This window comes from Bombus pascuorum, chromosome 12, assembly GCF_905332965.1.
Source record: "Bombus pascuorum chromosome 12, iyBomPasc1.1, whole genome shotgun sequence".
Lineage (NCBI taxonomy): Eukaryota > Metazoa > Arthropoda > Insecta > Hymenoptera > Apidae > Bombus > Bombus pascuorum.
The window spans coordinates 963,070-984,207 of record NC_083499.1 but is presented as its reverse complement, the minus strand read 5'-3'; the positions used below and the strand labels follow the sequence as shown (position 1 = coordinate 984,207).

The 21,138-nt window shown below is 33.6% G+C and overlaps 1 protein-coding gene across 2 annotated transcripts in view; it reads left to right on the top strand.

The window, feature by feature from the left end:
- Window positions 1-21,138, top strand: part of LOC132912450 (pikachurin-like) — a 248,715-nt gene that overhangs the window by 172,965 nt on the left and 54,612 nt on the right. For both annotated transcript variants that reach the window (XM_060969867.1, XM_060969866.1), the window contains exons 6-7: window positions 9,030-9,231; window positions 20,571-20,715. In XM_060969867.1, coding sequence (XP_060825850.1) covers window positions 9,030-9,231; window positions 20,571-20,715 — 347 coding nt within the window. The remainder of the gene's footprint in view (window positions 1-9,029; window positions 9,232-20,570; window positions 20,716-21,138) is intronic.

Sequence of the window (21,138 nt, the reverse complement as noted above, 5' to 3'; positions counted from 1 at the left end):
TACACCGGCGCGAAGCTCTTGCACGCCTCGGTGAATCTTAAATTGACCGCACTTTCGCGTCGAGAATCATATTAGCCGGTTAGAGCTTCCGGTTTTGCGCGCTTTGCCGCGTAATAGCCAGCTGTTTGCATGCAAATATGCCTCGCGGTGTATCCCGCTGTATACGCGTAACGCACATATTGCACATGTACAGTTGCTAACTTTGAATAGAATTCCCTTTTTCTCTCGACCTTTTATTCCTATTTTCATCCCTCTCCTTTTCCTTCTGTTCATTTTTCGCGCGAAGGTTGAGAATTCAAAGTGAAATTAGATATATTATGTGTATTATGAGTTGAATATTTTAACGAGATTATGAGAGATCGTTAAAAAACTGTCAGGAATATGGCGAGGAAAGAAATGATCCTCGAGGATAATTTTTAGTAAATTAGGATTTGAAGTGGATTTTGACGCGTTTTAAGAATGCATTTAGTTTATCGAATATTTTGTACAAATAGAATATACGGTAATGTAGTTGGATTTGATCTTTCTGGAGTAATCACAATCTTTTTAATCGTTCTTTCTTTTTGAATTCTAAATCAAGTTTATGTATAAGCTACGAATTATATAGGTAATGTCTTAGATCTTGAAACAAAGATCATATACTGTGGCACTGATTTAGTTATCTTGATAACTGTGTCATTTTCCATCACTTATCTATGCTCTATAACCTAAATCAAATAGTTCAAAATTCTTTTTCCTTATTTGTAGGTACAATATTGGCAATATTGTAGGCAACATTGTAGGTACAAAAATGAAAAAATAAGTTTTCACCCTATTGCCATTCCTATATGCCAATGGTATCTGTAGTATAGAATTTAAGAGCAATTTCCGTTTGTAAATAATTACTAACAGCGTTAAAAGGTATACCATCAGTACGTTCATATTGTCTCTGTATAGAGCAATGTAATTACCATTAGGAAGTAGACATACAGGAACAAATAAACAATAACACTTTTTCTAACAGTAACGATTATTACTCGAAGTTCTTCCTTGCTTCCAAAAAATCTGATGTTTACGTTGTTACCTACAAGAAGTCTTCAATTAAGGACTTCACTAAATACAAATTGCGCAAAGTAATTTCAAAACTTGTGTCTAAGAATGTATAAAAAGAATACTTTTATGTCTTACGGAATTTTACGGAATTTTGTACGCCTGTAAATTCTGAGAAATCAATTCTAAATTAGCTCCAAAAAATGGTTGTAGGGATCGTAGGGATCGTAGGGATCGTAGCAGTTCCATAGAACTCTCGAAACAGATTCGACGGACCACAATATTAGAGAATCGCGTGGAAGCTCGATCGCGACGCTCTACCGTTTGGCATAGCTTGCAAATCTCCGCGTGCGATAAATCGCGCCCCATGGTCTGGAGCAAGTGAAGTGGTTAATTGAGGCTCCGGTGAGGAACTGGTTTTGGCAACGAGCCAAAGTGACTGATCGTACACGTGGAACAGAAAATCGGAGGTTACTGATCTCGACGACTCGATAATTTCACCGATCATACCATCTTCCATTCTTCTCTTTTCTTTTTGTTTGTTACGCGAACGTTTCGCCAAGATCTTATAATCTTTTACATCGATCGTAATAAACCATTTCGTCATTTTATCTCGATCCTCGTGACTTTTAAAGAGTTTCGAATCTTTCTTTAAATTAAAACTCTTAAACATATTACGAATCTTGTTTTTAACCATTTCAGAATGTAATAAAATGACGAAGAATTTGAAATAGGATATAAATTGACGTACAAATTCAGAGAATTAGATCAGAGAAATAATTCAACAGAGTAATTCCATTGCAATAGCTTTCAATTCCAACAGGAATTAAACTTTCACCATTATAAAGAAATATATTTAATAGAAGACAAATTAAAAATTATTTTTATATACATACCGGTTATTCCAATTTTTAAGTACAATATTTCGAACAAACTACTAAATAATATGTACGAATCATTTAAATGAGCCTGAACGTCACTTAAATCCATTTGGAAGCATGGTCGAGTTCAGGAAATTATTTATAAAAATCTATTCGTGGAAAATTCGATGAATTACTACAACAGCGTCGTGTCGTTAAAATCGAATTTTCAGAAAGCTGTGAATAATTTCTGCCAGTGAAATTGTTGCCATCAGCGATCGACTGACCGTTTTCGTTTTAGCGACGTTTAATTTTAGTTACGATTCATGTGGAAATTGCTTTCCGAAAAATTACGCGATCTACGCCACGTCCGCGCGTTATTATACGACGCTTGATGAATTGCCGATAAAAATTCGTGAAAATACACAGCTCACGAAAGTATTTGAGTACTTCTGGACACCTGTTACGAATATATTACGTGCGAAATACATACTGATAGTTATGTATATAAATAATTATGTATGAAACATTTTGAAATTTCATTAACACCGTTATGAGTGGACTACGGATTTTTATGCATTAATAGAAAACTCAAAGATGTAAAAATACAAAAGATATTCAACGCGAAATAGTTGTTATAGGATTTAATGGTGGGAATAAATCTTTATGTAAGTTAATTACGTTGGTAAAAATATGAAATAGCATAAAAATCCAAATTCTAATTATTAGTAAATTAAAAACATATTTGAAGATATACTATTGCATAAATTAAATGGTATTTGGTACAAGTACGAGTATACCTATGTTTCACAGAGATTACATAAGCATTTAAAGTGCATAGTTTAAGTTGAATTAAGAGATTTTACTGTAATTTAATAATACGTGTAATTTTATTTATTATTTGAAACATGAGATATCTTGGTATGTTTGAATAATTTCTTGCTTCGAATTAAATTAAATTGTAATTTTCTAAGATGCTTAACGAACCTCTGATATTTTATTCATAACTGCCTTCCTGCAGATTGCTCATTCCAACAACAATATTCTAGTTACATATAACTTGAAAAGCTTTAAAGTAAACGCAAACAGCCTGCAGAATTCACCGGAATAGCGTCCAACTCTGCTATAATTACACAAATTTGTTTCAGAATCACGACACTGTTACGCATTCGAATAAATTTCTTCGAATCGACAATTTTGTAAAATCTAATATTGCAACGATTCCATATTTATAACTTTCTACGTAATCTATATTCAATTATTCGCAAGTAAAAAATAGATTAATTTTAATAAAATTGTAAATCTATATCATTGCAATTACCTTCTGCAAATATGGAGCTAAATTATAATTTCTTAAAATTTCGTCTATTTCATTTTGGTTTCAAACCGTTCGTGAATAAGCGACGAATTACAAATCCCAAACCTAGCGCATACTAATTGCCTTCAACCATCATATAAGTATTGTACGACTTAATTTCCTTCAATTTCATCATCTTAATATTCCATTGCCCTTTTGAACGTACAAACCATTTAGTATGCGCGCAGGACAATTTTACGACGAGTTGGTAAATTCTTGATAATTTGAAAAAGCTAGAACTTTCGCGTAAAAGCTTTTTACCAGGCTAAGTGGTTCCTCTGGGGCTTACACGAATATTGAAGCCACTTAGTCCATGATAAACAACGCAACGGACAATCAAGACATGAAAATTTCATCAGTGCAGCTCTTCGGAACGAACAAGAATAGATTCATCGGAACTTTCCTGACCAGAAATACAAATCGCCAGATATACAAGCAACTAGAAGCATGGCTTTACCCTTGTTTATATTTATTACCACCGGTGTTACAGTTTATAAAAAATAAACTTATGATTTGTCAAATTTCATCAAGGAAGTTAAATTACTATATAAAATAGTATAACGTTACCTCCTTAACGCACAAAATTTTCTTCTGTTTACTAATTAAAATAATTAAATTTCATTATAATAAAGAAGTGAAAACGAAGATGAGTAGATACTATGTGCTTTATAAGATATAATATATATTTTCGTGTAACATATCATAAAATACACTGTCCTCTTTGATGATTAAAAATATTTCTGTTTATTTCATCGTGTTTTTCTTTTATAAATATTTTATATTGAAATTAAAAATTGAGAATTAATATCAGAAGAAATATTGTATTATAATTTATTATTAAAATATTGATATCGAATTTACGAAGCATAGGAAGTAATTATCAATCTATTAAACATAACCGTATTTCCTGAATAATTATAATAAAATATCAATTTTTCGTTCAATTTCCCAACGTTAAAAGAGCAATATGATGTTTTCTCAGAACGAAGCCGATAAAATCATTCAACGATACCAGTAACAAACGGGCTAGCTGCGATAAATAGCAACAAATAGGTGAACAATTTAATCGGTGGCTATAAACGATCAAACTAAGCGGCTTATGCGCCGTGAATAATGATATAATTCAAATAAAACGAGGAAATCGTATCAACAACGAATGCATTTGTTGTAATCATATACAATCATAATCCCAAATCAGACGTACAATGTTATTTCAAGGACGGATTTAAACTCGAAGAGAGGGTTACTGAAACGTATAAAGAATTACAGTAATTTCATTTTCAAGCTAATTCTTCGATTTTTCAAAACTAAAAAGAAAGCTAATTTTAGTAAAATGATATTAGACGTATAAATAACGATATAATAACGACGTAAAGAATTTTAAAACTGCTCTCTGGTAAAAAGTGGAAAATGTAACTTAACTTCCAGCCTCTTCGTATGGAACCGTATAATAATACGTTAATTTATTTCAATAGGGAATATTGTGAAATACGCAGAGGGAAAGAGAAAAAAATAATTAACCGAATTATCCTACATTTTAATAACATGGAAGAGAAATACAATTTTTAAAAATCTAAATGCAGATGGAGTTTTATTTCTGTGATCAAATTAATTTAATATTCTCGCTCTCTACATATTTCTCTTTCGAATCTATCGTTTCGATCCCATTCAAAGAAGGAAAGCACTTGAGAATTTTATTGATAGAACGATTGAAAAGAGGCGCGCGATTAATGAAATCACTGCAACAGTAAGTTGTATTGTAAGTCGGCTTGATTCGATCTTTAATTTATATCCCAGTCGCAACGAACTAATTAGAATGAACAACTGTTAAATCCAGGATGGTTGCGGCAGCAGCCAATTAAACCGGGAAATCGAGTTAACCTCGTATTCTTATTTCTCTGTGCGGATATTGACTTACCTGAGATAAAACCGCGAGATTAAATTGACTTAACTCGCTCTCGTTCTCGAGGACTCGTGTATCAAACTACGTGTACATTTACATCGTTGCTGCTCTGCAGACGACGTAATATGTTCTCTCTGGCTCCATTCATTGAAATTTAACGCGTTATACGAAGTTCCAGGACCGTCTTTCATAATTCAACTAACATTATTAGCAAAATTTTACAAGCGACAAATGTAAGTTATCAGCATCAATAAATAGTCTTGCAGAATGTTAACAAGTTTGGTAATAAAGCAAATAACCAACTTTGATGATAAAACAAACGAACAAGTTTGCTACTGGCGCCAATTTTCCGCTAAAATACACTAATAAAATATGAATATATACTAACAATCTTAATAAACAATCTATACTATTAATAATCATTAGACTAGGAACGTTTATGTATTTTCATACTTGTATCAATATAACTAGAGAAATTGAATAATAGATACTCTATTTTGAATATTACATTATACTTAATTTTTATACATTATACATTATATACATTCTGTACATTTATGCATCCTCGAATTGCTCCAAAAATGCATAAACATTCGCAGTTTAATAACCATAAAATAGATAAGACTATCATTAAAAAATCTATAAAGAATACTATTAAACATCATCCAAATTTTGCTTTGCTTTTGCTTGCTTTAAACCCTGTTCATCCGAAAGCACGAAGTGTAGCAATAAAAACCTCTTGAAGCACCAACAAATGGGAGCTGGACGAAACAAAATAAAAGTAGTCGAATGAAGATCCGATAGAAAGACGAAGAATTCCAGTCAGCAACTTGAAAACTCCGCCCCTATTCGCGACTTGCGATACAGTTTGTCGAATAACGGTTTGTTATGCCAGCCGACCGGAAGATCAAGAGGTGTTATTCCATTTTCTGGTCTTACGGGCGCAAGTTTTTCCATTCCTGGTGTCTGCTTGATTTATAGCCACCCTATACTTTCTTGTATACAATAAGTGGCACGGGCCCAGCTTCTTCCATGTACAGAACTGTGCAACCTGATAGTCGGATCCAGATTGGCCAGGGTGAAGGACGTTCCTTAAGCCTCGCACGTCCCTGGAATTCCCGATTCCCAGCTTTCTGTCTATCCCGTTTCTGCCAGCCTCGACTCCAACCATATTTCTTCGTTCCCCCGAATAACTAGAAGGGAAAAGGAACGAAGACGGAGAAGCATTGGTCTGGCAATCCAAGGTTTATCGATATATAGTGCAATTAATTTGAACGAGATAAGTGGATAACGAAATATGGGGCTGCGGCGCGAAACAACCCTTCAACTGTGTTTGCAATGTATCGAGGTCTATTTTATTCAAACGTTGTATCCTCGTTTGATATAAACCCTGATCCGGGATAGAATCCCTGGTTTTATTATGAAATATCGCTCTTGTTTCGTATGTTCTCGACAGATCGATCTTTTTACGATATTCTGTCCACGCCGGGTGGGTTTTACGGGTCTGCGACGCGCTGAATTGATAATTTTTTTTTACTGATCTATAACTTGTAGTATTTGGAAAATTGTTGTTTGTAAAAAAAATATATGACATCAGAAATGCAGCAGGTTAGAAAGATAATGATCTTCTCTTGTAGCTTCTATCTTGTATTAACGTTTGTATATTAGGTGTATTGCATATAGTATTTTTCTAGCTTGTGCAGAGAGTATATCACTACCAGTATTTATAAAGTTACGATATTAGTATCTGAAGTTATGTAAAAAAAAGTCATGTCTAAATAATTTCTGACACGAAAGCTACTTCTGATTCGAATTTCATTTCTAATACAAAAAAGAGAGAATTAATTCTTATGCTATTTGTATTTTTTAAGTTGACTTTGGCATTCTTTATTAAAAATGTTGAAGCGGTCATCACTTCTAAGAAAACTCTACATCTGGTTTTTTTAGTTTTCTCAAGCACTGAAGCCATCGACAGCGTATAGACAAAAGACTGGGGCGAAAGCAGACCATAAACAGTAGACAGGCGACGATGCTTCAGGGCTTTCAATCATAGGGTAACACTGCTAGCGTGCGGATCTGGACCAGCTCAAATTATATTCCGACTTGTATTTACACTTCTGTATTAAAATATATTTTCTACCTTACAATTTATCCACGCGTTCCTTTGTTCACATACATCTAATAACCTCAACAAAAAACACCAAAAGCTTTATTTAATGCAAGATTTTGATATTAGCATATAAAAATGCAGTTATAGTCATTTCTGGATAGATTTTGAAATCCCCGTTTTTCTTGTATAGAATATTCAATTACTTACAAACTCAATACCAGATTTAACTCATTTTTGCAAAAATATTTGCACTTTTCGTGCCAAATTACAGATTTTTACTGTCATAAAAGAAATATATACATTCAAAATGCAACACAGAACATAGATGAGCAGTCATTACAATGTTAGTAATATACATACAGTCAGTATAAAGAGTATTCGTACAGTATTTAATTTCAGCAAAAATATTATAGAACAACCTTTAATTAACGAAATTCTAACAAATAAAAAATATGTACATGTTTTACAAGTCTGCAGAAAAGTTCATAAAAATAATATGAGATATCTATATACTTTGCGAAAATATTAACAAATATCAGAAAAGCGACAAAAATATGTGCGTGATAAGTATTCGTAGAGTTATAGTTTAATGGAAAAAATCAATAAGGCTTATCTAATATTTAGGAAAAGAAATCACATTATCATGTAAGTTTAATTATTTTAATACTTAGGAGGGTTTCTTTTCCATCTTATTATGGCTTGAATGGCGTCGTGATCTTGAATTTATTAAATTGATGGATTTACTTAAAATATTTTTCCACTCTTCTAACAGAGTTCTCTTTAATTAAATCATTTCTTATTGAAATATGGTGACTTAGTATTTTTCGTTTCAGGCGATCTAATATGTTTTCAATAATGTTTATATCTAGGGATTGTGAAGGTGTTTTTAGGTGTTTTCGAACATTATAAGAATCCACGCTTCCGTATTAGTAGCATTGTTCTTCGGTTCGTTATCTTGCATCAGGATAAAATTATCTTTCAAATCCATTTTTTCTGCGCATAAATTATTTCTTAAAATGTTTTTATACATTTTATTCTATGAAGAGGTAACACTCGTTACGCATATATTATTACCATTATCTACATATTTATTGATATCTTCATAAAGGAAGTAAGTATCGCTTTTTTCTTCGTTTGAAAATTATTCTGGGTACTTGTAAGAATATGTATATACTTTTTATATTTTAAAATTTTCTTAAAATTACTAAATTTTATTAAAATTAAGTACTGTACGAATACTTCTTACACCGATTGTATAAGTACGTGAAGTTTTTTATGATAAGTTGACTGCGGATTTCTATGCATATATAGGAAATTTGGAAGTATAAAATTATGAAAAAGCGCACAAATATCTAAAGTATAATACTTTCTGTACTACCTTTTAAATAGAACAATTTTCTACCGAGATTCTACATTTTTTAATCATCTTCTGAAAAATATGAATTTGTATTAAAATCTGCAATCTAATGACAAGCATCCAAATACTTTCATCAGCCACTGTAACTTTGTTACAACTAAAACATATAGCAACGCTAATCATTACGCTAACGCCAACGACCCACAAGCATCGTGCGAATAGTCGTTGCAAATGGCGATATAAGCGTCGACAAGTTGATAAGATCGTTGTACGAAGAACAGGACAGTCGTGAATAATCCAGGACGAATGATACAATTTGTCAAGCACATTAAGCGCGTCAACGCGAGTCGCGACTGATGCGTAATAATAATAATAACGAGAGTTGGCTAACGATGGTAATTTTTGCTTTGCAGAGGCCGAGGTGAGATCACCACGGTTTACCGGCTCTGGTTGGCTGGCGTTCCCCGCTTTAAAGGCTGCTTACAAGCACGTCCAATTAGAACTGGAATTCCGGCCCGAGGCTTGGGACGGTATACTGCTGCTAGCCGGCGAGAGGGACGATCTTCAGGGTGACTTCATGGCCTTGATTCTGCATCACGGCTTCATCGAGTTCAGGTAACGATATTACTTCGTTAATCGCGGGTTCACCATCGTCGAAGCGGCGTTGCAAAGTGCTGCGGTAAATGTAAATAGTTTAGGCGGAGTGTAGAGTCCGAGATCGATCAGAGTTTCAGCGTGGTTCCCAATGTAATCGGGGTTGAAACGAAAAGGGAGCTGAAACAAGTTGTTTAAGTCGAATGATAATTGGAAATTTACGAACTTCCTGTCTTTTTTTATAGCATTGCGAGTTTATAGTCTGAGTCTTTTCGTAGAATTTCAGTTTAAAAGTTTGGAAATTTTAAAGTTTCTTCGTAGTTTTTACAGGTAAAAATATTAGTTCAGAAATTTAGAACTTTAAGTTTCCCTGCTCCATACAATTATCGTAAAACTACAAATTCAATTCGAGAATATATTCTTGCTCTTAAATTCTACTGAAACTGACAAACATATCTAAATTTACGTTAACCTATATATCTTTCGATTAAGTTATATCGTATAAATTAAATTATAGAAGCATAAATCTAATCCACACAATCTAATCGTTATTTCCAACTAGTTCTTATAAAATTCCAATTTAATTTCGAAAGTAATGTATTCCACGCAAACTGACAAACATCTAAATACGCAACAATTCAGATACCTAAAATTATTCGGTCGCCGTTAGTACCATCGATAACATCAATAAACCGTGCTAACATCTGCAGTCCGCTAAATAATTGATTCGATGAAGATCGCGAAAACCAATGAAAAAGAGGAAACGGAAATCGAAGTCCGTGGCCGATGAACAAGCGCATCGATGGAACTCGATCGATCGGAACAGCATAACGAGTTGCTTGTTTGCCGCAAACTGCACAACCTCGTTGATGCTATGTATCACTGTATTATGCCAACTTTCCGCAACTTCCTCCAATATAACGGAAGTTTCCCTGGGAACCTCACTGCCCCATTAACGGTAGGACATCAAAGGAATAGCGCGAAACCACGATTTGCTTCCATTTACTGCGAGACACATTTACTCTATCGGGGCCAGGGTGTGATCGATAAAGTTCGATGAAACTTATCGCGAAGACGCGCTCGTCTACTCTCGAAGAATTAATTTTCCATCGTTGGAATGCCAGCAGGATACTCGCGTGTTACTATCGCGTGCATACGGTTACTTGATCTACGTTTAGGCGACTCAAAGAACTTCCTTTCTTTACATTTGTCTTATTACGCCGATTTGAAATTTTAGAAATATGTAGAATTAACGTATTGATTAAATATTATCAAATTATTAATTGGATACTTGGAAATATTGCGAAATAGATTATTAGGAACGTATTCAATAGCTGTATCGACTTTGTAATTATCGTAAAATTGAATATTACGAAATGAATTTGAAATTTTAGGAATGTTTAAGATAGATAATATATCGATCGACTATTATAAAATTATTGAATGGATGTTGTAAAATATTATGAAATTAATTACTACGAAATTAAGTTTTAATTAAATTAAGTTAAATTAAAATTTCGAAAATATATAAAATATAAAATACATGAGATCATAAATGAACGTACAAAATTTTAATTCGAGTGGTGCTTCAGGTATGCAGCACGATCAAAGAATAATTTGTCTAAAATCTTTCTTCATTATTAATTTTCTTCGTTTCAATAAAAAAATTTTAGGAGTAATAATTTCGGAAGTTATTCCTTTTTAATTCAGTTTATATCTGAGTCTGCTGCGAAACTTTAGTTCCTATTTATCGTAGCGTGTACTTTGCTGCGTTTGCAGTCTGCTTCTAAAAGGATTTTTAATTATTCGTGGGTTGTTCGTGTGTGGATTTCGTTTTGAAAATTTTCATTCTCGTTTATTTCGTGGCCCTGCAACAAGCACTGGAAATAGTGAAGTAGCGAGAATAGATTTATTATTCGTAATGATTACAAGGAAGTCAAAGAGGTTCGTGACGATCGGAGCTTTGAAGTACGGAACAAGAGAGCTGAGAATAGAGAAAGTGAGATTGGAACAGGTGCAATCGGAAAAAATGATTGGATCTTCTCAAATGATGTTACACAGCGAGATAAAATTCAAACGCAACTGTATCTCGAAAAATATTAATTTAGTAGTGTATTATATAATATATAATAAGATAACAAGCCGGAGAACATATAAAAAATATAAAAAATGAAATCAGTATATTATACATATAAATATATACAGAAACATGCCAAGAATGAGCATACGCGTGCATAAAAATCTACAAAAAGCGCATGAATATAAATTACAAATTACAAATTTCGTAATATGCAAGATACTATATTTTCACAATTTCCAACTCGAATGCAATTTATATCCCGGAACAATTTAAATTTAATGAATTAAATGATAATATAAATTGAACAAATACTAAAATAAATTAATAAATTAAACGACTTAAAAAAATAGATGAAATAAATGCAACTTATTAATAATTAAATCCTTGTATTCCAATGGAACGAGGAAGATTCCTGCGAGAAACGAGCGACGATTGCAATATATCGCAAACGATTTCAAGTCGCTTTAATAATTCATATCGCAAATAGAAACAATTTAAATGTGCCAGCTAAAAACAAACACACGAAATAATTAAAAAACTTAATCAAACACGCACATTAACTGACAGTTATTAACGGTTGAACTTCTAAATTTCAATTATAGATCAGTCGTGCTAAATAACTTGAAAAATCGTTCATATAAGCTCATCCATCGATAAAACAATTTCCTGAACGAAAATTCTCATGAAAAATGATCCATGCTCTCGCATTCCGCTGACAGAAATTAAAATAGTCTTACCTTCTCATGATAGCCATTATCTGAATGAATTTCACTTCTCGTCACGTGAAAACTAGCCTTAAGACCTCGTTAAAGCATCGCGTTGATAAACTTCACCAGCAGTATATTTCCCTAACGGTGGAGGAAGGAAACGTGAGAAAGTGAAGAACTTTTCCGGAGCTGTTCTTCACGGCATACGCTTACCGGCCACTGTAACGTCGGTGTCGTCGTTTGAATGCGTCGTTTGACGCGGTCGTTAATTAAGAATTCCGGTCGTAAGCTAATTTTTCGTGCACAGCTAATAACTCGTGAGTGGTAGCTGTGGCCGGAGGCCGATTTATGAATTCGGAGATTCGAGTCTCGCCCGGAAGTTCGCCACGTCGACGTGCTGACCGTATTTCCTAGCGCTAGCGTTGTCGTTTACCGTCCCAGTCGAAGTTTTCATTAGCTACGACTTACGAAGCGCTTTGCAAACTCCGTTGCGAGAGTTTTTCACTGCAATACAGGGTGTTACATTTTAATTTAAACTCTACGTCTTTGAAAATACCCGCAGAGTTTGGAAAAATATTTTCTTCCCAGTGTAATGTAACGTTCTTACATATTTTGTAAATTCTGTTGTAAGAATTTCTCTCTAGAGAATAGCGTGTGTCCCTTTAATTTAAAATTATTAATTAGGAAAAATATTCTTTGAAGCGAAAGCACGATCATTCGGAAACCTGCAATTTTAGGCTTTAGGGACTTCGAACATTGGAAAGTCTACTACAAAAGTTTTTCTTTGCGCTGTACGACGTTTTATTTCTTCAAAAATTTGTTACTTTAGAGATTTGAAAGTTTGCTGAAAATTCGTTAAACCGTTTTAATTTAGAATCTACAGCCGTAAAAATATACAAATTATAAATATTCTATCCCGTATATTTTTGTCCAAACTTTAGAACAATTCTTGTAGATTTGAAACTGTTGCAGAATTTAGAAATTGTGGCCTTTGAGAAACTCCCTTACCAGAATTCCCTTTTGAACATACACAGTATTTAATTATAACGTAAATTTAATCCTCTTAAAAATGTCTGTATAATTGGCAAAAATATTTTAGTGTGAGGTACACACATTGCTTCGTTAAATATTAGACAAATTTAATAAATAAATTAAAAATAGTTTCTAGTTAATTATCGAAATAACCGCGTCGAAAAAATCGAAACACAGTCTCTATAGATATTTCGTTCGAATAAAGAGCGTAATTTATTCAACGTTGCCGTGATAATCGTTCATTGTTCGTCGGTTTCGTTTCCATAATTCATTAATCGTGTATCAAACGATTGATCGTGGAATTCATCGTCCTGCTGAACATATATCAATGCAGAACGTCGAATGCATTAATCAATCGAAGAATTGTCAAAACTCATCTGAATGGCAGATGAAAAGCTAAATCAAGCTTACTCCATCTCGATCGCTAAAGCACCAGCTTTACGTTTAATAATTGACCGTTATCAATTCTTCCAAAATCGCAAAATTTAAGATTTCGTTATTGGAAGTATTTCTGATATTATTGTGCGATAACAAGGAACCAAGTGTTTCCAAAAATTCCAATTTTATAATTTTCTAAAACATCTATTATCTTCTATCGAAAAAATTCATCATCAATTAATCAAAACCATCAAAGTTTCATATCACGATCCGTTTTATCATCGGCAACGAAATATACCAATCCATGCGATATCTGTAAGATTCGATATTTCATCACTGGAAACTCGCTGATCACAAATCAAGCAGTTCTAAAAATTTCAATTTCTTAAATCTCGTTTACTAGAATATCTGTTATTTTCCATTCCAAAAATTCTTCATCGATTAATTACATTTCCTGCATCAAAAATTCTTAATCACTAAATCGGAACCATTAAAAATCTCAATGTACAAACCAACCTGTCACTTACAGCAAAAATTTCTATGATATCTTCAAGATTCAATATTCCTCCATTAGCGATACACGCCCAAGCAAATATGTTTAAAAAATTCCAATTACTTGAATTTCATTTTCCGAAATATCGAAAAATCTCCTATTCGAAAAATTCTTCACCGATTAATCAGAACCACTAAAGGTTCCCACCCACAAAAATTTTCAGTCAACCTGTTATTAATCACACTCGCACACACAGTTCAGTTCGTTCACAATACATCAGCGGTATAGAGTACCTTCCTGAGTAGAAACGGCGATGATTTGAGCAGGCGTCGCTTTCAGACGAAATGAAATCTTCTCGCAAGCCAGCCAAGCCTGAAAGAAGCATCCGCGTGATCCTATATGCGGCCATGTAGTTACCGTTCGCTTTCAACGTTGGAACAAAATCTCGCCGCCCGAGTTTTCCGGCTTACCTATCCAATCTGAGTGGTCTTTTCTTCGGTTAAGCCGCGTGCACGTATCCCGTCGCTGCGAGGCTCTGTCTTTCGACCAGGATGAAGGGAGGATGGGGTTAGTCAGAGGAGGATTCTCTCTCGTCGAAAGCTCAAAGAATCACTTTCACGTACACGGATGTCCGCATTACGGTTACATGCACGGCCGAACGACGAGCGTGCTCGAAACGGAAGTAATATCGCGTGAGCCGAGGATCGGACGAAAATAGAAATTGGGTCCTGGACAGTGTCCAAAAGATTCTGTTAAAGAAACCGTGTGCTGCTGTTCTCTTTTCTTCTCGCCAGGTCGCGTGAAATATGTGTTGGGAGCGGATGAAACTATTTAACACTTGACTTGCTAAGGTATACAGTGGCTACAAAAGGTATTATTTGTATATCAGAGCGTTTATTATTGCGTCTACATACTGAGTATATAATTTTGTATCATTCAGTAGTACCTTCGCATGGTTGCAGAGAATTCGCACTGTGGGAACGAAATATAATACCTAATGAAAACAATGTTTCCATAACTATAAAAAATCTGCCCTATCGGAAGAAAATTTCCAGTAATAGATAAGGACACATAAAAGAAAATTTCAAGCACAAAAAAGCAGACGCTACGGGAAAATCATCGTTTAAAATATGTCATCATTTAAATGAGAGGAAACAATGCAACATAAAATAATGCACGGAAAAGATAATTTTTTTAATAAAAAGAATAGAGCAGTAGTGCAACTAAAAAATGAATTAGAAAGATACAGGAGAGGAAGTAGAACACACGGGAGAAACAGCAGTTAGGGGACATTAAAAAGGAAATTCAAAGGTGACAAAGGTCAGCTTAATAACGTCAGAAAAAAATTCACCGATAAAAAATATCCGATCGATCCACCGATAAATAATCCCAGCTATGAAGAACAAACAATGGAAAGGACGTCGAAAAGAAATTCAATAGTAAAAATATTTCCATCTATTGTAATTTTTGCCCACGACGTCGTTCGTTGGACTACTAATGTACGAAACAATTTAAGCAGATAAATTTTTATGAATGAAACACCTACGTATCGTTTATACTAACAGGTATCCTGCGCAGTAAAAAATATTGTTGTAAAAAGGTTCTTGACCTGGGAGCGCATACAACTCAGATGCCAAGTTATTTCTCAGCTTCTACAAAACGGATCAAGATGAAACATATCCCATTTTCTTTCCTAGACACTAGACTACACATAGAGAAAACCTCATCAAAATATGTTCAGTAGTTCTTACATGATGCGAGTATAAACGGACAAGCAAACAGCCGAGGAAAATTCCAAAAATTAATTTTTTTGATTCCATAGTTTCTGAGCTATTCGTGCATGGCTGTATTTTTTTATTATTATTATTATTATTTAATGTGCAGATACAACTTCTATTTTATCATATGTATATAGATAGCACAAATTATTATCAAATTAGCATAATACCATAAAACAGAAAGAAATAAGAAAAAGCTATAAATATAATAATACCATATCTGTACCAAATTTCTTGGGTGTGATGCAGAAATAAAGAACACATCTATCTATCTAGTATCACCACTAGTATGAAAAATAGAAAAACGAGATATGTAAAAAAATTATCTTAATTCCTTACTCTTTACTAAAGTTATCGAACTTCTAACCAAAATTACAATAATATTTACGAAATTCCAAAAATACTTAATCGATCATAAATTAATTACTACGTCAGTAATCGTGATTCACCGCTCATGCGAGGCATGTAGCCACAAGTACGTGACTTCTGTGCAATGACGCGAGCGTCGCGAAAATGTCAAGTGCATCTTGCATACCGGGGTCACCATATCGCGAGGAAGCATTCACTCGAACAAGGTCAGGGTCACGACCCCTTGCGATCTTCGCCACTGAAGGAATTTTTAATTATTTCGCACACATTTCTGAAAACTGCCAACAAGGCCAACGTGAACGACTTTTCGAACGATAAAAATCGCCATTTCCTCCGCTGTTTCTGCTTTTATCTTCGTACTTTAAGAGACACTAGATTCTCCCGGATATTATCTTGCAACAATGGCCGGAATTGAATTTCCGCCTTTTCGTTTCGACTTCGAGTATCCTCTGGCTCGCTAATCGGCTTTTCTCACGATCACCACGAATGCAGAGTGCATAGTGTAGCTTGCGTCGCTATTTAATTTAAGCCATTTCGGACCACGTATTCGTGATAGTAATAACGACGACCCGTTGTCACGGATATATTTTTTAAATGCCACTTTGTATGGTGCGTAAAAAATAAAAAGCTTTGAGATATATGTATATTGCAAGGGAAGAAATTCTGTTGTGCTAAGCTTCCGCTATAGGTCGTTACGAGTAAGAATTTGTAAATAAAAATAAACTGCACTTACAGTTATCTGATTTTACATCATCGTAATACGAAGTTAAGTATAATAGAGAGTTTAATATTTTTTTTACTAGTGGCTCTTCGTCTTTTTCCTTTTTCCATTCTTATTATCTGTTTCTCACAAGTGGAAGTGCAAATTTACAAAATGCTATTCAATAAATAAGATAAAATTTATTGACTACCAAATGAGAATCTACGATATTAATAGTTAATATTCATCCCGAAAAGATAATATAATTAATTATAAATTCCAAGATACATTTTAAAGACTGTGTCACTGTTACGCTGTTTATTTTTCAATTTATAAAGTTGATCGGTATAATTATTAGAAATATAGGGAATTGTTATACCCATAAAACGATATAGGTCTTATTCTCGTTAGATTAAAATCGAAATTGGCGAGGTACTTGTGGTGAGTCTTAAAACTTACAAGTAGCGGACGCGTGCGGTAAGCAGCGTGTTATTAATTACGTGCTTCGACTGCGTGGGATTAACGCTGCAGTCAGCGTAACTCGTTAAAATTTCTCATTACCATGTCGTTTACTCTCCGACAGTGATAATTACCACAACTTAGAACTCAACCCCTTGCCACCGTGACTAAGCACGCTCCTTTCTGTCCTTCGTTGTACTCGTGCAGAATCGTTTCGAAAAATAAACTGAAGTATTAAATAATATTATTGCAACGATAGATTAATAGAGACATACAATTTTGTATGCATAATTATTTCAGACATAATTATTAATTATTCTCGGATCGTTCGAATGTAAATGAGATTAAAGGTTAGAAGTATGAGACACTTTTAATCTTAATTGCTATGATATGGAGATATATCTACTATAATAATATATATAGTAATAATAATGTTACAAAATTTAGATCTGAACTGAAGTTAATTGTCTAAATTAAACTTAAGTTAATTGTCTAATTAAACTTAAGTTAATTAAAAAGTTATAATTATGAAGCTCAACCTAATTTATGATTATTAAAGATTGTTATAATGTTTGAAATAATCCAAGTTATCGTAATACTAGTCAGGAATTAAAATTGAAGTTAAATAAAAAAAACTGATAGATTAATAACGAATATGATCGTGTGCTTAAAATGCTATCCAAAGTGTTTTATCTATTAGAATATGCATACATTCTCTTTACAATATCATTCCTATGGAAAAACGTTTAATTAAAATTCATACCACGAGGAGACATTTACGACCAAATTACCAATTATTCGAATAGTTCATAAACTTTTTGCCTCGAAGGCGAAACTAAACCCTGAAAGTATACCCTAACAAGTACAATGGTGACCCTTCTAATTCTGCGCTTTACAGAACTCCATTAACTCTATACCGAGGAAAATTTAAATCACGCGAATATGTGAATGTCGCAACTGTGAAAATACGATTTAGATGGTAGAACGTAACACGACTTTATGAACATAACAACCACTTCAAACTAATACACACCTATTCCTCCTTTCTACTGGAAATTTACCAAACATATAACGAAATCTCTCATAGATTACTTTCACAAAACAATTAAAATAAAATAATTGAAGAATGAATAATATTTTACTGTAGTATTTCAGGATTAATACCGAAATTACCATACTGATAAAAATGACCAATTCGTAATTTCTGCATAGAAATTTTATAGATCTACTACGATGCATTCTTTTTAGAATTTAAATAATTTTTTATCCGATATACATTTTGTTTTCATTACATCATAAATTTTTCATGTATCTTTTTTTTTATTTCTTTCGTATAGTACAATAGAAGACCGTTAGAACTGTCTCTAATTAAAGAAATAATATCAAATATTTCGTTCCACTCCACTATACACATTCAATCAGAAAAGTATAATAAAATCCTAACAATTCAAGAAATCGTTTCGGGTGTAATTAGCATCGTAATCGGTTTAACATTCAATTTCTGGTCGCGGCGCTAATATTCTTGGACTGTTTCCATGACATCGGACATTATCGTCGTATCAAAAGGAGCGAAAGGATCGTTGAAGACAATGACGGACATACGGCATTCTATCTATACAATCGATGCGTTGCACAGCACGCCGCAAACGAGTAATTGCAGCGTCGGGTCGCATCGTTTCGTTTCAACAAATCCTTCCTCTCTTCTCATCGGCAAAAATTTCGAGGATACTAGCGAGAACTCGCCTCGTGCGAAGGCTTTCTCGTCATGACTATTAATCTCGTGCTTCCAACCTCTGATTGACGTCTCTGTTATGGAATAGTTAATAGATATAATGCTTTTTCATTCCCGCATCGATTCACGCGCATAAATTCTGTATTATCGACTCAGCAGATCGTTGTTTAAGAATATCGCGAGATTGAAACGTGGGATTAGCTAGTTTATACATTGAAACGTTCAAATTGAAAATAATCGATCGATTATGGCAATCGGAAATCGCTCAATGATTTTTAAATATTGTTCCGTGTCCCGTTTTGAATTGGGGGAAGTTTTTCAAACGATAAAAATTGTAATTGCGTGATGGTGCGATTCCAAGTGCATAAATGGATTTCTAAATGTCTCGATTTATTATGAGTATGTCTAGAAATGTATTTTGATGTTCGAATCTGTTAGAAGTATAAAAATATTTTGTATAATATAAAATTCTGTAAAATTCAGCTTCCTATTCATAGCTAGAAATATTTTATTTTTTGTATTCATTCGTGGTATTTAATCGTCTTATGGGCGAGAATACAAACTTGCATTATACAAATCAATACCTTACAAGTTTAAAAGATCTTCAGCTGTGTATTAAGAATCTATCAAAGTATTCGAAACTGTATATTTTCATAAATTATATGAATTTCACTTTAATTTCATCTTTAATCATCCGATGCTTCGACTGTAAAAGTTCAAAGCGCTCGAAAGACTATTTTTCACGATAGAGAAACATGTTTCAGATTCACGTACCACGCGATCCATTATACCGGAAATAAGTTTTTCTAACAGTTTACGAACGATTTTTGCACCAGTGAAACCTTACAGATCCGTGTTTGAGATACTCGACCGACTTCATACGTTTCTCTGTTTCGCGGGAAACCACAGTTCCTGCTGGTAGATAAATGGCGTTACTCGAACAATGAGGGATACGTAATTGGAAAAATTGAAGTGAAACGTTGACACAGAAGAAAAATCGAAGGCAATAATCGGATAAAAATTGCAATCTTTTTGACAATCGAATAAAATTCTTACTATTTCATGATTGTATATTAAAAATATATCGTCCTATCCATATTCACAGGAACAAAAGGGAATAAATGCTTTGTTCGTCTTTAATTCCAAACCTATAAAACACTTCCGATCGGAAAGCTTAATATTCTGCCACAAAATGTAATATTCTGTACTAAAGAGTACACAAATGTGTAAAATGTATAAAATGTGCTAAAATGTCATACATAATCTTACGATCTCGAGTTTAAACTTTTCTCTCAATCTCCATTATATAGATCATAAAAGAAATTATGATACAAATGCCGGGAAAATAAACCTAAATCAAATTATTATGTAAATATCGCAGAAAAATTTACGACACAGATACCAAAAAAGTAAGCTGCAATTCTACGAGACGTTTTACATTAAAACAAAGTACATATTATGCATGAATCACGGAATTTATTACATAAATATCAGAAAAATAAGCTGATATTTTACGAGACATTTATTGAATCAAATATTTTTACTCAAATAAGCTTTACGCATAAGTTTGACGGAAATTTATTATTTCATTGGAATAAGCAAAAATGATGAGATATTGAAATTTGTTCGAAGGTTCGATTGTGGGAGCGGAGTCGGCACCGTTAGAAGCACGCAAACAGTGAGGCTGAACGAATGGAACACCCTGACCGTCTACAGACATCGATGGGACGCCTGGATTCAGTTGAATCAAGAGAAACGTGTCGAGGGAAGATCGAAGGTAAGAATAAGTTCAATAGTTTTCAACGAGGCGTTACGTGTTGGTTAAAAAGGGAACGATCGATTGTCGATAAAACGGGGACAGATTTGTCGACGTGACATGCAAATACTTAATCGCGATCTCATGTTGGAATTAGGATTGTCAGCATTTATAGAAACCAAAATTGAAATTGATGATTACTTCCAAAAGACACGATAAATAGTCTCACGAGTATGCAAATGCGCCAATGACTTTTGGAAACTCGACGTTTCGACGATGATTTCAGAAGAAGGATAATTGTTAGAGGATTAGCTGAAGTAGCGCTTAAACGAAAAAGTATTGATAAAAACATTATGAAACGTTTCATTAGATTATATAGAGAGAAAATTACTTTCCAAAAAATAATTTTTTAAGACAATTTTTTTAATTATCCGAAAAATTATC